Source organism: Lissotriton vulgaris, chromosome 6 (genome assembly GCF_964263255.1).
Source record: "Lissotriton vulgaris chromosome 6, aLisVul1.2, whole genome shotgun sequence".
Classification (NCBI taxonomy): domain Eukaryota; kingdom Metazoa; phylum Chordata; class Amphibia; order Caudata; family Salamandridae; genus Lissotriton; species Lissotriton vulgaris.
Window position 1 is genome coordinate 134,522,066 of NC_141694.1, and position 15,210 is coordinate 134,537,275.

The window sequence follows — 15,210 nt, forward strand, 5'->3', positions numbered from 1 at the left end:
AGCTGCAGCATTTTGCACTCGCTGCAGTCGGGTGAGTTCAGCCTGATTGATTCCCACAAAAAGGGAACTGGCATAATCCAGCCGGGATAACACTGATGCCTGAACCACCAGTTGTCTGGTGGGAGCATCAAAAAATCTGAGTATTGGCCTAAGTCCTCTAATTATGCCATAGCAAGAGGCTGCCACCCTCTTGGTATGGCAAGTGAAACTGAGTGCCGGGTCAAGCCAGACCCCTAGGTTTTTTATCTCCATAACAGGAGAAGGGGTCAGCCCCAGTTCCGAAGGCCACCAGTTGTCATTCCACAGCCCCACCTGCTTTCCCACCACCATGACCTCTGTCTTCTTAGTATTCAATTGGAGACAGTTCAAATTCATCCAATTAGCCACAGCACGAATACCGTCGCGAAACCTGAGGGCCTCCACATCAGAGTCCCCACTCAGCGTGACCGCTAGCTGCGTATCATCCGCATACAAGACCATAGTCAGGCCCCAGCGCTTGACGACCGCAGTCAGCGGTCTCACGTACAGATTGAATAAAGTGGGGCTCAGAGATAACCCCTGTGGGACCCCCAGTGTCAACGGGTATGATTTAGATTTGCCGGGTGGAATAGCAACCTGGAACAATCTATCCGTGAGGAAAGACCGCAACCAGCACAGAGCAGACCCCCTGACTCCCACTTCCTCGAGTCGTTGAAGAAGAATCCTGTGCGAAACCGTGTCGAACGCGGCACTCAGATCTAATAACAGGAGTGCCGCAGTCCGACCAGTGTCCAGCACGGAGAGCAGGTGTTCGACCATGGAAAGTAGGGCAGTCTCCGTGCTGTGGCCCGCACGAAACCCATTTTGAGTGGGGTCTAAGATGTTAGCTCTGACGAGGTGATCTGTCAGGATCCCATTCACATGGGCCTCGGCGACTTTAGTGGCCCAAGGCAACAGAGAGATGGGGCGGTAGTTCTCAGGTTTGAGAGGATCCAGGGTAGCCTTCTTTAAAATGGGTGTGACTACAGCCTGTTTCCACCTAATGGGCACAATACCTGAGGCCAGAGACAGGTTAATAAGGGATAGTACTGGGGTGTGACAACAGCAGCATACTCTTAAGCTGGACAGGTTTAAGTGGATCCGCAGGGGAACCCGACTTAATTTTATGGCTCAGAGCATCAAATGCCTCCATAGACAGGGGAGGCAGAGTTTCAAGGCCCACACCATCATCCATAGAGCAGCTGACTGGATCTGGAATCTGTGAGTCGGTCAGGAAAGTGCGATAAATCGCTTGCACTTTTTCGATGAAAAAAAGATGTCAAACTTTCACAATGGGGGTCCGAGCATATTTCTGCTGCGGTAACCCTTTTAGCCATAAGGTCTTTTAATACCTTGAATATCAATTTAGAGGGATTAGGACTGTTCAGAAACTCTTGAGCATAGTAGACTGCACGAGCTCTGCATACCGCTCTATGATATAATTTCGTTTTAACAAAGTAGCAGGCTTTAAGCGCAGGAAAAAAAGATTTTCTCCATCGCCTTTCAGCCTGCCTACAGGCTCTCTTGAGGGACGCTAGGTGTTGTCATACCAAGGACTGTGGTCTTTAGACCGGCGTTTAGACTAGACCAGAGGAATCAAAGAGTCGAGGGCGCGAGAGATCCACTCGCAGAAAGAGTCATAGCCACAGTCGACATTAGTGAAGGGGCCCAGGGGTGCTTTCTCCAATAGAAGATAAAAATCCTCTAATTTTAATTTGTTCCAGTGTCGTGTGAGGGTGGTTTTATTCTGGGATATAAAAAGGGGTTCAGACATGGGAACAGTCATTTTCACTAACAAGTGGTCAGTCCAGATCAGCTGGGTAGGGCAGCATATTTTAATTCCCTCTAAATTAGTGAAGAGCGGATCGAGTATATGCCCATCGCGATGGGTAGGGGAGGTCACCAGCTGTAAGAGCTGTAAGGCTTCTAAATCAGCCAGAAAGCTCCGGATAAATGGCAGAGATGGACGCAGCCTACATGGAGAAAAGGGAGAGTGCGAATGACTGGTTTGGGCGGCCCTTGGGCCGACCAAACAGTCAGCACCCTCAGAGTGGGCAAGCACTCCTCCCCTGCCCTAGAGCAGGACCGCCTACCAGCCCGCATCCAACCAAACCCTCCGCCCACAATGGAGGAGCTGTCCCTGGAGAATGGTATTTCCACATTCAGCAATTAAAGCAAAAAGACAGGAGGGAGGGGGATGCGGGAAGCTGCTAATGTGAAGGGCCATCAGCTCATGGAGGCTCTGCAGTTGCACGAGCTGCCGGAGCGAAGCCCCACATCTGGGCGCAGTGTGTATCATACAGCCCACAAGTGCCACCGAGGCTGATCACCAGCACCCTGGAGTTGGCCGCGGCAGGCCTCAGTTGTTCCCGCTTACCATGGCAGGCCCGAGATGCAGATCTTGGCTCACCCCCAGCCAGATTATACAGTGTAGAAAAGCAAATATGTTACATGGTAATCCCCAGCACCCACTCAAAATCCGAATAGGATGGCCACAGCAAGTTGGGTGTCTGTGCCATTGCCAGCATGTGCACTTGCGTTTCAGTTGGAACGCCGCAAATCTTTTTCCAAGCCAAATACTGGGATAACATGTCAAATATTTTTACAACAGTGCCACTGAATTTGTATCACTTTCACTGTTCATACCACTAACATCGTCCCCGCATTCCTTTCTCCCGACAACCGATCAATCACCTCTTTCTCCCACTCACCGGACTTGGACCTGCGTGTTTCCTTCCTTTCCCTCACCTACCACTCTGCTTTACTACATATTTCCTGTAAAAAACACAGCAGGATTGTACTGCAACATTTACATAGCGCTTAGTACCCCAATGTAGGGCGTTGAAGCACTTGCCTAAATAGATAACACGCTGCACCATGTAGGGTTGGAATTCCTGGTTTGGTTTGTAACTGCAGCAGGTTGTAATACATTTAGAAATTGTGCACACTTAATACATTTACAAGGGCACAGACTGCAGCTGCAATAGATTTTGCTTTAATTTACATTCTGGCTTTAATTTACAAATGCATCTAAACATACATGCACAATAGCAGTTTTTGTGCTGCAGCACATTAACTGCCAATGCCGTTTTCTTTGCTAGTGTTTTTTTTTAAAACTCCATCTCTGGATTCTTGCCAATGGTTACTATGGAAAACCAGGACTCCACATAATCTCGTTTGTCTCTGGAATTTACTGACCTTCAAAAATATACCACCCCATCCCCATAGCTCACACCGTATTCACGCATCCCTCACACCTCTATGCGCTCGCCACGTTTATGTTGCAAAAAGCACTCAAGTGTAGTTTTATAATAAACTATTTATTTCATATACATTCTGTTTATTTCATTATACAGCCTTATTACCAATTAGTGGTGTCACTGATCGATCGAGGTAAACATGGCACTAATAAAAGTAATAAGAGTGTAGCGCACTCTTTAAACACATTTGCTTCTGGCGCTTGGTCCTTAGTAGCCACGAAATATGATGGTGTTTGCGTTCTGCAGGCAAAAAGCTAGAACAACATTGCGGGCTCCTAAACACTATGATAAACTTCAGCAATAGTTATCTTCAGGATCGCCATTCTCATCCTCATCACCAGAGCAGCCTCACTTCAGCACGAGAGCAACCCCACTTCAGCACAACTCCACACTAACCTGAACCCCTACTCCACCCCGCCTCAGTGCTAGTGTCAGAGTGTGCTGCTGTTCACGCGGCGGGCCGAGGGAGACGAGGGAAATGACGTCATGTGCTTGGCCGGGGCTGCCGAGGACTAACCTTGATTCGGGCATTTAGGGGGGGGGGGGGCAGCAGCACTAATGTCCTTCAACTAACACAAGTTATACCGGAAATGAAAATCACGCGGATGTCAAAATAAAGGCACTAATCACAGTTTCGACGTGATCGCCATCACACAAGAGAGTTGATCGGGTCTACACAACTATACAAAGCGAGCGCAAAACACTGACGGAGCAAAGGACTTCAAACCCCGTCCTCCTTGAGCAACTAACAAAGTCGGGACTGCTTGGACGCAGAAGCCACCGCTGTCCCACCACTGCCCCACTCAAACATGGGTAGAAGACATTAACGGGACACTACAAGCGCACACCCACCAAATGAATCAAGCGATTTCACCCATGAACGATTTGATCGACATTTAGTTTACAAAAAAAAAACAACAAAAAAACGGGCCACCCCGCAATATATTTCGAGACCAGCAGCCAGAGATCAGCTTACATGGCGACTTGCGTCCAGGAGCCCAGCTCGGCGTCTGTATTCAACATCTGAATCATTATGCGACTTCCCTTCCGAGACATGCTCCACAGTGAATTAGAAAGTCCAAGGACGGCTCGAAGAGCTGATCGTAGTTAGTTAGCAGCATTCAGTTGACCTCTCTCCAGCTCGGAGGATTCAGCACTTCCATGCAATCTTCAGCTATGCAAGAGTCGCCTCTGAAGAATGCATCTGTGCCCTAAAATAAACTGGCCGACGAAAACGTACCCACACGCACCACCTACCTCCCAGCCTTCCTTGTAAAGCAACGTAGGATACGTTACGTACTTGTAAAACCCAAGCTTCTGTAGGAATAGATGCACACTTGATGAACTAGATACTAAGCCGCAGATCAAAGTTGGCGCATTGTTAGGAGTGCACTCCACGTGACACTCCTGGGAACAGATCCATCATTTATAAAATAATGCACGTCCGTGCTCCGCGGCGATCTTGGTCATTTTATTTCATCAAAAATGTACATCTGTATGGCTACAAATATTATGGTCACTATTCTATACACCAACGCACAGTCACTGCATTACTTTAAACAATTCAACTACAGGACATGGACCATCAAACCCAGCCGCAACTGTGCACAGCTCAGGACCTTGACTCTTCAAAAGAGTAAGTAGGTTGGGTAGGCAGCTGTGCATAAACTAGATCTGCACTGGATGGCCCAATGGAAAACGTGTTCCCTTTATAGTGACGCCATGCGCCCATTAAGCTTAGAAGCCACTTTGTCTCCACTAGGCTTTATGCTTACCTACACCACCTTTCAACAGATTACTGCTATGCCTACACAGAGTCACGTAAACAAACATCTGGCTCACATGGAGTAATGTGGGTGGATCATTAGCACTTAGAGCGCATACGTGGGTTTCTCAATTTTTAAAAACATGTTTTTTTCAAAAGTAAATCCTTATAACCTCCCTAAATTTCCCTCCAGCAATGAATCTATTTGGACTTGGAGCACTCCAACACATTTTCGTAGAAGGCAAACTCTTACAATCACTCAAACTAAAAAATATAGGCAGACTTCAAAGCCCAATGCAAAGCTCCCAACACCTTAACATTCAGGACTGTCCTCGATGTTCCTAGCCTACCAAATGACCAGGCACCAAATACTGGTATCCCTGAACCTCTGTGAACATCTAGACTTTAATGGTATGCGGGAGGAGAAGTCAGTACAAAGCCAAGCTCCACTCTCTCAAACTCCCTTTTTCACCTCACCCGATGGAAGCCATGGCTCATTCAGCTCAGACTGCTACTGAAAATGTATCTGGTCTTGAGGATCCAGACGTAAATGGACCTCTTAATTCTCTGTGCAGATTCAGGAAAAAGAGTAACCAATGAGCCACCAAACATGCGTCCAATTACCCATATCTGCATAGCATGTTTTTTTTTGTTAAGTCCCTTAGTATTTATTTACTTTACATTTTAAAGCTGGACAACCTTAATGGTGTACAAATTATGTAGCAAAAAATACATATCCGCTAAATATTTTACACCAAATGTTAGAATTCACATCAATGTTTGCAAAGAAACAATGGCGATATGATACTCTGTTAGCCATACTCACTTGCGCAGCTCACACTAAGAGTAAAATAGTTCCTCCCATTCCACAGTCAATAGAGGACAAGAGATATCTGCAGAGTCTACTGGTGAACCAGCAGGAATTCCTGCCAGTAGATATAGATATATTTTTTTTAAATGATAGTTCCTCAGGTTTGTTAACCTTAAACTATCAAACTGTGCTGCCTACTCACCTTCATGCCTTGAGCTCCATAGAACTATTACTCTACACCAATAACCAGAACTATTTGACTGCTTATAACGACCATTTCATTTTCTTCCAAGCACCTCCTCAAACAAGCATTTGCAATGCAATAGGTCTCACATTTGCAAGAGTTTGAGCTATTGGCATTGTAAATCACAATACCCATTATTTATGTGCTTTCAAAACCTGCAAGCAGTGCGTAAACACGCACTTTGTATTTATAGTCCTTGGTTACGAGACACAAGGCTGACAGTAACTGCACCTATTTTACTGCCAGCCTTGCTTCTTGTAAGCAAGGCCTATAAGAACAAAGTGTGTGTCTAAACACAAACACATTGTCATTCACAATGCCAATAGCTCAACCTCTAGTAAATACGTGGATTGGAGGTATGTTGTGGATTGTGGAGTTGAAATAGGTTTGGGGTGTAATTATATGGTGTGATTTGGAAAGGTGTGGAGTTGAATTGTGTGGCCTGGAACTGTGGTGTTGAGTGGAATTATGCTTAGGGAAATTGTTTCATGGTGTGGAGTGCATTTATGTTGATTGGTGGTAGGTGGCATAGAGTGCATTTATGGAGAGTGTATTTGTGTTGCATTGAGTAGAGTGCAATTATGTGACATGTAATTATGTGGCACTGAGTGGTATAATGTGGAGTGCATTTATGTTGTATTGAATAGAGTAATTGTGACCTGCGATTATGTGGTACTGAATGGTATTATGTGAAGTGCATTTATTTTGCATTGAGTAGTGTAATTACATAGTGTGTAATTATGTGGTACTGAGTGGTATGCAGGGTGTATTTATGTTTAGTAGAGTGTAGTCATTCACTCCCGTCTCGACCCCATGGTAAAGCACACCAACAACATTGCAACACAGTTAGTGCACCCCTCTGATCAACATGTGACAATAAATCCGCCTTCTACTGTAAAGCATATATTCTACAAACCAAACTCAATAGTATGTATATAAGCATCTCTCTCAGTCTTTGTCGCATCGTTATACTATTCAGTGTTGCTACATATATATTAGATCAGGACAGGAGCACCCTGTATATTACCACTGCTGACCCCAATGTTCTTTCCGCATAGTCAAACAATGGATAGAAAGCAAGGAAATTAATAAATGCAGCACGGTGTGAAGAGCCGACGCGGCGGCCACAACAATAGCTGCAACTTTTACTGGAATCGCGATTTTATCTAAAGGAACAGAGCAATCTTTGCCTTAAATAAAAGATGCAGCGATCTAATTAAGCCGATCTTGAGGAGGCTGTGGGATGAATATGGCATGGATGGAATCGAGGCCACAAGCCCATTATTCTAAAATAAACAGGAGGGAGCTATACAGTGGCCTGGGACGCATCTCATAAACTAGGACTGTTTGGAGCCCGGACAGAAGGATGGTTGAACACGATTGGAATAGCGCCTCTGCCACAGGTGCAGGCGTGTCAGCCAGTTGTATTATTGTTGAATTCAGAATAAAAGATGTGTGCTTTTAATTCCAAACCAAACCACTGACTGCAGATCTCCACAGACCAAATCAGACTTTTGTCTCGGTTGGAAAGTAACAAATGTGCTGCGATGCCCTACTAAAGACGACTGTGTGCTACGCAAACGCCAATCAAGGGAGCGTGAGTATCCGAGGAGCTATTTGCGCAAGGTGATTTAAAGACTTTTGCTTTGCATATTTTGGAGCGTATGCACCTAAAGGTGCCTTTTCTCAACAAGGAGCTTTTTGCTCACATGTATATATATATATATATATATATATATATATATATATATATATATATATATATATATATATATATCACACACACACTGTCTGTAGGTTTATGCCATCGTCTACAAACAGTTCAGAACTCAGCGGTGCGCTTGGTGTGTGGTATTTCCCTAAGAGAGCGTATCTCCTCTCATCGGCGCTCGCTTCACTGGTTACCAATCCAGAAGAGAGTCTAATTCAAAGCCCTAATCCTGGCTCACAGGGCTTTGAAAGGACAAGGCTCGGCCTACCTGACATCCTGTCTGCGCCCTTACAAAAATATGAGATCTCTCCGTTCTGACACCAAAAATGTTCTCATCTCTCCCAGATTTAATAAAACTCGCTCTGGAGGGAAAAGCTTCCAGGTTTGTACCGTCTCCTATTGGAATAAACTTCCTCTTGCCATCAGGTTGATCCCTGAGGAGCCCTCCTTCCGTAAGGCACTAAAAACTTTCCTTTTCTGCTGATCCCTTCAGGAGTAAGACTTATTTACACACTCAGAAGCGCCGGGACACCCCGTTGGGGTAGCTGCGCGCTATAAAAGACACTAAATAAAATAAATAAATATTCTGGGCACACCTTTAATTGCATGCATCTCTGCGGAGCAAACAGTATATGGTTTCATTAAAAGGATTAAAATATATTGTTTTGCTTCTTGGTGCTATCTGAATAGAAACCTGTGTTTGGGTGGCTAGCAGAACGTCAGGGAATCTCACATGTCGAGACAATGCTTTTTCAGGCACAAGCGCGATCAAGCCAGTATGATCGATGTACGTGCATTGAATAAAACACTAACAAAATAGGCATTTTACTTTAAAGAAAATATTTGCAGAGTTCATCTGATTCAGCCCTTATTACGTAAACACACAACTGGCCACTAATTTCTGTAGGTATGCTCCTCAAAATGGTCCTATTGTTAGAACTTCGGTTAGAACGGGTCATAACACGCGCGGTCGCTAAAGTGAAAGCGACCGCTCTGGGTTAAGTAGTAACCCAATACTAGAATGCAGCCAATTAGAAACCGATGGCGCTGTGTGGCAGGCTGCGCGTAACTGCAAGCCCTAGGTTGCTGGCGGCTAAAATTCCAGGCAAGGTGGGACGTGCATCCGCCTTTGGCCAATTGTGTGCTGTCTTTCTTAGAAAGACGCACGCAAAGGACAATAGCGTGGGAGCCCCCCAAAAAACACATGCACAAGCTTGCGGTCACAGTTTGAAGCCCTTACAAAAAGCCTCACCAGAGCAGCACATGCGCGCTGTCTCAGGCGAGACCTAAAAATAGCTTTTCAAGAATGTTCTTTTGTTTGATTTTTTTTTTAACCATATTTTATTGGCATTTGTGCTATAGCAATACATACATGTGTGTGTACATTGTACTGGTTCAATCATGGCATATTTTTCCCCAGAACCTTTTTGAAACAAACTATCCCCCCTCGAGTTGCTTGCTAATAGGTGGAATCCAAAAAATATGTGCAAGGAGATGAGCAGATTTAAGGACCCTAGAAAGTGGTTATTGCTGTGCTGTGTCCTTCAGGTGTGTTGGGCATGTTGCTCTATTTGCCCGTCTTCTGGGACCGGTGATGTTCTTTTGTTTGATATGGGCAGTATGGGTCAGGTTGCATTTTGAGACCTATTGTGGAATCATTTACAGGACGGCCCCTTTAACATTTCTTGACTTGTAGCATAGCACCACTTATTCAGATAAAGGGTCAGAAGGAAGGGAAGAGAAAAAAAAGGGTTGCTTGCAGTGGTTATTACGGTAAGAAAACACTGGCATTACAAATTTGACATAAATGTAAATGTGTGCGTGTAAACACAGGCCCTCACATATATGATAACTGTACAGCACAAAGAAAGCAATGGAGTGCGGTTCAGGGTCAACAGTCAGCAAGAGATTTAAGGGCTCCTTAGGTTCTAGGCGCAGAAGTGGACTGCTGTTGTATCGCGATGTAATGTTCTTTGAAGAGGTGTGCGCCTTCTGCTCTTTCCTAAATTGGAGCAGGGTTGGAGAGGTACGGCTAAATAAGGGATACACTTGAGGGAACAGGTGGAGAAGACGTCTTCCCTTGCTTTTTTCCATGTTGTACTTTTTCGTCTCCATTTTGATAGGGTAATTTCTGAGGGTGTGCTAGGAGCCACCGGAAAAGGTGGCGTGTTAGCAGTAAAGGTGGGGTGCCTGTCGTGCTTATTGCTCTGAACTGACAGGAGGCATGTGGTGCAATACAAAGTGCTGACAAATACACATTAAATGGGAAAACTTTAAAACTTGGAATAGGAGTAAAATATTGGGAGATGATCGTCCCAGAGGATTTCTTTCAAGCAATTGCCCAAGAGACGGAGGACAGCATGGCAGTATGCTTGGACCCAACTGCAGAGGGCCCCAAGGTCTTGATAGCCTTCGAAGACATCTGTTCCAGGATTAGTAAGAACTTGGAACGAAGGTCGGTTGGGCAAGGGAATACAAAGACCCATAAATGGTTCAACAAGGAATGTTCAAGGGTCCATAGTGCTCTGATGAAAGCCATTAAACAAAAACCCAGAGATAAGTCCTTAGTGGCCAAGTTAAGGAGGGATTATAAAACCACAACCCAAAATCGTAAAAGTCAAATTAAGGAGGAAGCATGGAATAGTCTATCTGTGGAAGTCCTGAGAGACAGCAAAAAGTTTTGGGCCATTGTAAACCAGCCCTTTTTTTCCGATAATGGACAAACGGATTTAGACTGTCATAGAAGACAACAGATGGCTAGCCCATTTTGGCAAAATCTATGAGTCTACAGCCCCTGCCTCAATTGACAAAACCAACGACCATACCAATCTGGTCATGGACTTTAACACCATGGAAGTTGAAAGGGCGATTAGAGAGACCAACAAACATAAGGCCCCGGGTCCTGATGGGGTACCAGCAGACCTCTATATACAGTACCCACAATTCTGGTCCAAAATTCTATCTAACGTTTTCAATGCTATCCCGACAGCTGGCTTCCCATCCTCCTGGTCTACCTCCATAATTGTGCCTATATTTAAGAAAGGGAACAGGGCGGACCCGGCCTGCTACAGACCAATCTCCTTGCTGGACTCTGCCGTCAAGAACTTAGGCAGAGTCATTTTGCACAGAATGGAGGATTGGCTGGAGGAGAGCGGGATCCTTTCAGACCTGCAGTACGGGTTCAGGGCACACAGAGGGACAATTGACCAATGTCTGAACCTTCATTTAATTATTAGTAAATACACTGTGGTGAAGGGGGGGGTTCTTTATTTGGGATTTATGGACCTATCCTCGGCGTTTGATTTGGTAAATCGTTCAAAATTATGGACCATCTTACACAATTCAGGATTGGACACTACTTTGTATGTTTTTTACATGATCTTCACTCTAATTTGTTTGCGACGGTTAGGACATCAAGGGACGGTAGGTGTACAGCAAAGTTTAGATCAGGGAGAGGGGTCAGACAAGGGTGCATCCTGGCCCCTCTACTCTTCACACTGTACATCAATGCCTTGGGGAAATTTCTGAACCCAGCCACCTTGGATATTCCGCGTATGGGGGGCCTACCTATTCCGGTCCTCCTATACGCGGATGACGCTGTCCTCATAGCGCGGACTGGCATAGGACTTCAAAAACTTTTGGACCATTTTGGCCAGTTCATGGAAGCGCTTGACTTAAAAATTAATACCGCCAAGTCCCATGTTATGGTCGTTGGCTCGCGAAAGAAAAATATGAAGTTTAGATCTTTCAGCTCCAATAATTCACCAATTTCAAGGGTGCCCTCCTTTTGCTATCTGGGTGTCACTTTTGACGAGAGAGGAACCTGGAAGCCACAAATGAAACTCAAGGAAAATGGAGTGATTAGAACAACAGCACTCCTGAGCTTTTCAAAAAAATTAGGCTCGAAACCTATGGAAGCAATGACCAGGATTTATAGAGCCAAATGCTTGGCAATTGCTTCCTACGGGGCAGACATTTGGGGCTATGTTCCAGTCTCAGGAATACAAATTGCCGAAAATAACTTCATACGGGCCCTGTTGACTCTCCCGAAATCTTCCCCCACACATTCAACGCATAATGAACTAGGTATGGGGTACGTTACTGATCTTCTAAAAATGTCCCCAGTACTTTGCTGGATCAAAACCTGGACCAATGAAGAAATCAGCCTGAATCACTGCATCCTTAAGGATTGTATATCTCTTGACAAAGCTCATACTATCCCATGGCTGGCATATGTTAGAGCGGCATGTGCGAGGCTAGGGCGTCCGGAAATGTACTCTCTTCCGCAACATCTCAAAAAAGAGGATGCAAAGTGGGTGAAGCAACATTTTCGATCTTTGTTGGAATGCGAAAGAGAATCGGCTGAAATCAGTAAACCTACAGTCAGATTACTTTTTCAACTCTCCACCACTACAGAGATGGAACCCTACTTAAAATATGTTACAAAGCCCTACCATCGATTTCTGCTCATAAGGTTTAGATTTAATTTGATCCATCTCATCCTTGGTACGCATACAGATTGGGGTACCCCAGAAAATTTTCCCCCTTGTACATGCAACTGTTTCTCAACACAGGACACTCTGCATCTGGTTATGCTGTGCGAGCACTATCTGGCCCCGCGGAAAAAATTTCTTGTGCCCATTTTAAAACCTTTAAATTCCGTTCAGGTACGGCCAGCATTACTATATTTACAGATGTTGAACTCAGTGCCAGTTGCTTATGGCGTAGCCTGTTTTTTAGTAGCTGCCACCAGACAGAAAAAAGTAAGAACTGCTGCATTATTAACTCATGAAAATTGACTGTTAGTATATACTCTGGTGAGATTTATATGCTGTTATCCTTAGGTGTTCCCTGTATCTACCAAATCCCTTCTTATTACGTCCCCTTTCCTTTGTTTTAAGTAGGAATGCAATCAACTCTCTTTACTTATTTAATGGTTTAAAAAAAAAAAAAAAATTCCTCTGTATCATGTATTGCTTTTATGGTTTTAATTAACAGAATAAAGTTTTTTGACTGACTGACTGAGTAAAATAGTTTATTATAGGTTTGCCTGATTTGCCTCCTGTTTTCGTGGTAGAAAAATAAGAACTTAAACACTAGAATGTTCGCTCAAGAGTAATTGAGTGGGGTTACATGCTGTAATGGGTAGCGATAAGGCTTTAAGTGGGCTGGGTCCTGCAGGTGCTCAGCACCAGCACTTCTAACGAGCATTGGCATAGCCAATCGGTCTCGCTTTTGGGACATTATGCGTTTAGCCAGAGCAGGGGTCTCCAACCTTTTCTGTAGTGGGAGCTAATTCTGCTCAAGGAAAGTCCTGCTGAGCTACTACCATATTTTATCACTATCAAATGCTGATGATATGTATTAACATTACACTTTGACCACCCTAAGCACAATTATCATTAGTAACTACCAAAAAATTCCAGATTAAGTTATCAGTAGAATGCTAGGAAAACGTTTATCAATATTAAATGCTTGTAATCAAGTAAAATTCAAATCATCACACGCAGTGCCACAAACGGTATTACCATAGTAATAAGTCTCCCTCACTCAGATTTAAAGTGGATGAACATGTTTCATGTGGCAGACCCATAGGCCAAAGCTGAATCTTCCACATGCTTCAACATCCTCCACATACTCAGCAAGACCTTCAAATGGACCCACCCCCTGAATCAAGGAAGACCGTCACCCATGCACTCATCACCAGCAGGCTGCTCTACGGGAACGCCCTTCATGCCGCAATCAACAAATCTCTACTCTACAAACTTCAGACTGTCCAGAACGCCGCAACCAGACTCATCCTCAGCATCCCTCGACAAGACCACATTACCCAGCATAAACGAGTACTCCACTTGCTCCCTGTCGAAAATAGAGTGACCTTCAAGCTGCTCACACACACACCTATAAAGCCCTCCACAACACCAGACCTGAATACCTTAATCTCCTTCTACACCCCCAAAAGAAACCTCCACTCAGCTGACCAGGCCTTGGCGGGAATCCTCTACATCCTCAGAACCAGACAGGAGGCACACCCTTCTCCTACATCATGGCCAAGACCTGGAATTAACTCCCCCTCAGCATCAGATGAAGCCCCACACTGAAAGCATTCAGGAAGAGCCATAAGTCATGGCTATTCGAATGACCAAAGCGGCACAAATCCCCCCCACTCACTCCCCCAGCACCTGGAGACCCTCATAGGTGAGTAGTGCGCTCTATACATCCCTGATTGATTGATAGGCCACCACAGTGTGTGTGTGTGTTTGAGTGGTATCAACAGGCCCTGTTGTAACTCTTAAGGGTAGTGAAATAAGCAGTGCTGCCTTCTTTCACACCTTGGCTGCTAAGGCAATTCCCATCTTGTGCTGGAAATTGCTATTCTCCTTTATTCCGGACGAGCTCAGCTCGTCATAAGCACAGCTCCAGTGTGCCTCATGACGAGCTGAGCTCGTCATGAGCAGAGAAGGGGTTAATATACACAGAATCACTGAGATTGACTTGGTTTGGCTTCACCTCTAAGAACTACTTTAAAGGTGCTGGTGAGCTACCAGTAGCTCCCGAGCTACTGGTTGGAGACCCCTGAGCCAGAGCATGCCTTTCCCACATAGCTTGAAGACATTGCATGCGGTGAAGGCATCTATGTTGTAGAGAAGTGTGGCAGTGCTCTATCTACAAGTTTGATGTAAACTTTGATGCCGGTTTGTCGACTGTTATATTACTATATAAGAAGCTAAAACTAAATAAAATGTTAATTATAAAACACAGTTGGAAAAGCTAGCATACAAATACATTTATACTAAATTCCAGGCTGCTAAAGATATACTCCTGAATTACTTTAAAATGGCAATTGAAGGCAACCATCAGAGAGGTCCGCATAGGGGTCTGAATAGTTATTAATTAGAGGAAATATTTGAAGGTTTTAGTCCAGTCTACGAGTGAATTGGGCTTTTTGACGTACAGCAAAATGCATGTGTGTGTGGCAAAAATTTGTAAGGAGCCTTTTAAGGCTAATTTCAAACTGCGGGAAAGTTTTGCTTACTGGATTCTTCATAAGCAGTTTTAGTAAGGACATTTGAATAAGTATTCAGAGGAAACAGTCTAAAAAATACTTTCAATTTCTAGGATATACTGACTTTTCAAATGCAAATGGTTTTGTATTCTGGAAAGGGCAAACCTCTCTAAAAATGGATACATTTTAATAAGAATAACTTGTCGAGACCACCACCTCCAACAGCGGCACAGTCAAAGCTTGACTTGTATATATTTCACAATTTCTGAATCAGAAAGCTTACAATGGAATTGTCACAATACGTGGGAAAACACAATGAAGCATAGCAATGCAGCAAAACAAAACAACCTGCTACAAGAAACCAATTAGCAGGCATAAAACCCTAACAAGTGACA

General features: G+C 44.4%; 1 protein-coding gene across 5 annotated transcripts in view; it reads right to left on the bottom strand.

Moving 5' to 3' along the window:
- Window positions 1-15,210, bottom strand: part of ENAH (ENAH actin regulator) — a 799,370-nt gene that overhangs the window by 660,441 nt on the left and 123,719 nt on the right. The window contains exon 1 of one of the 5 annotated variants that reach the window (XM_086926156.1): window positions 4,255-4,414. The exons of 3 other annotated variants lie outside the window; for them this stretch is intronic. In XM_086926156.1, the coding sequence (XP_086782282.1) occupies window positions 4,255-4,334 (80 nt within the window). In that variant the 5' untranslated portion in view covers window positions 4,335-4,414. Of the gene's footprint in view, window positions 1-4,254; window positions 4,415-15,210 lie in introns of those variants that run through there. One more of the 5 variants, XM_086926160.1, reaches the window with a different exon arrangement.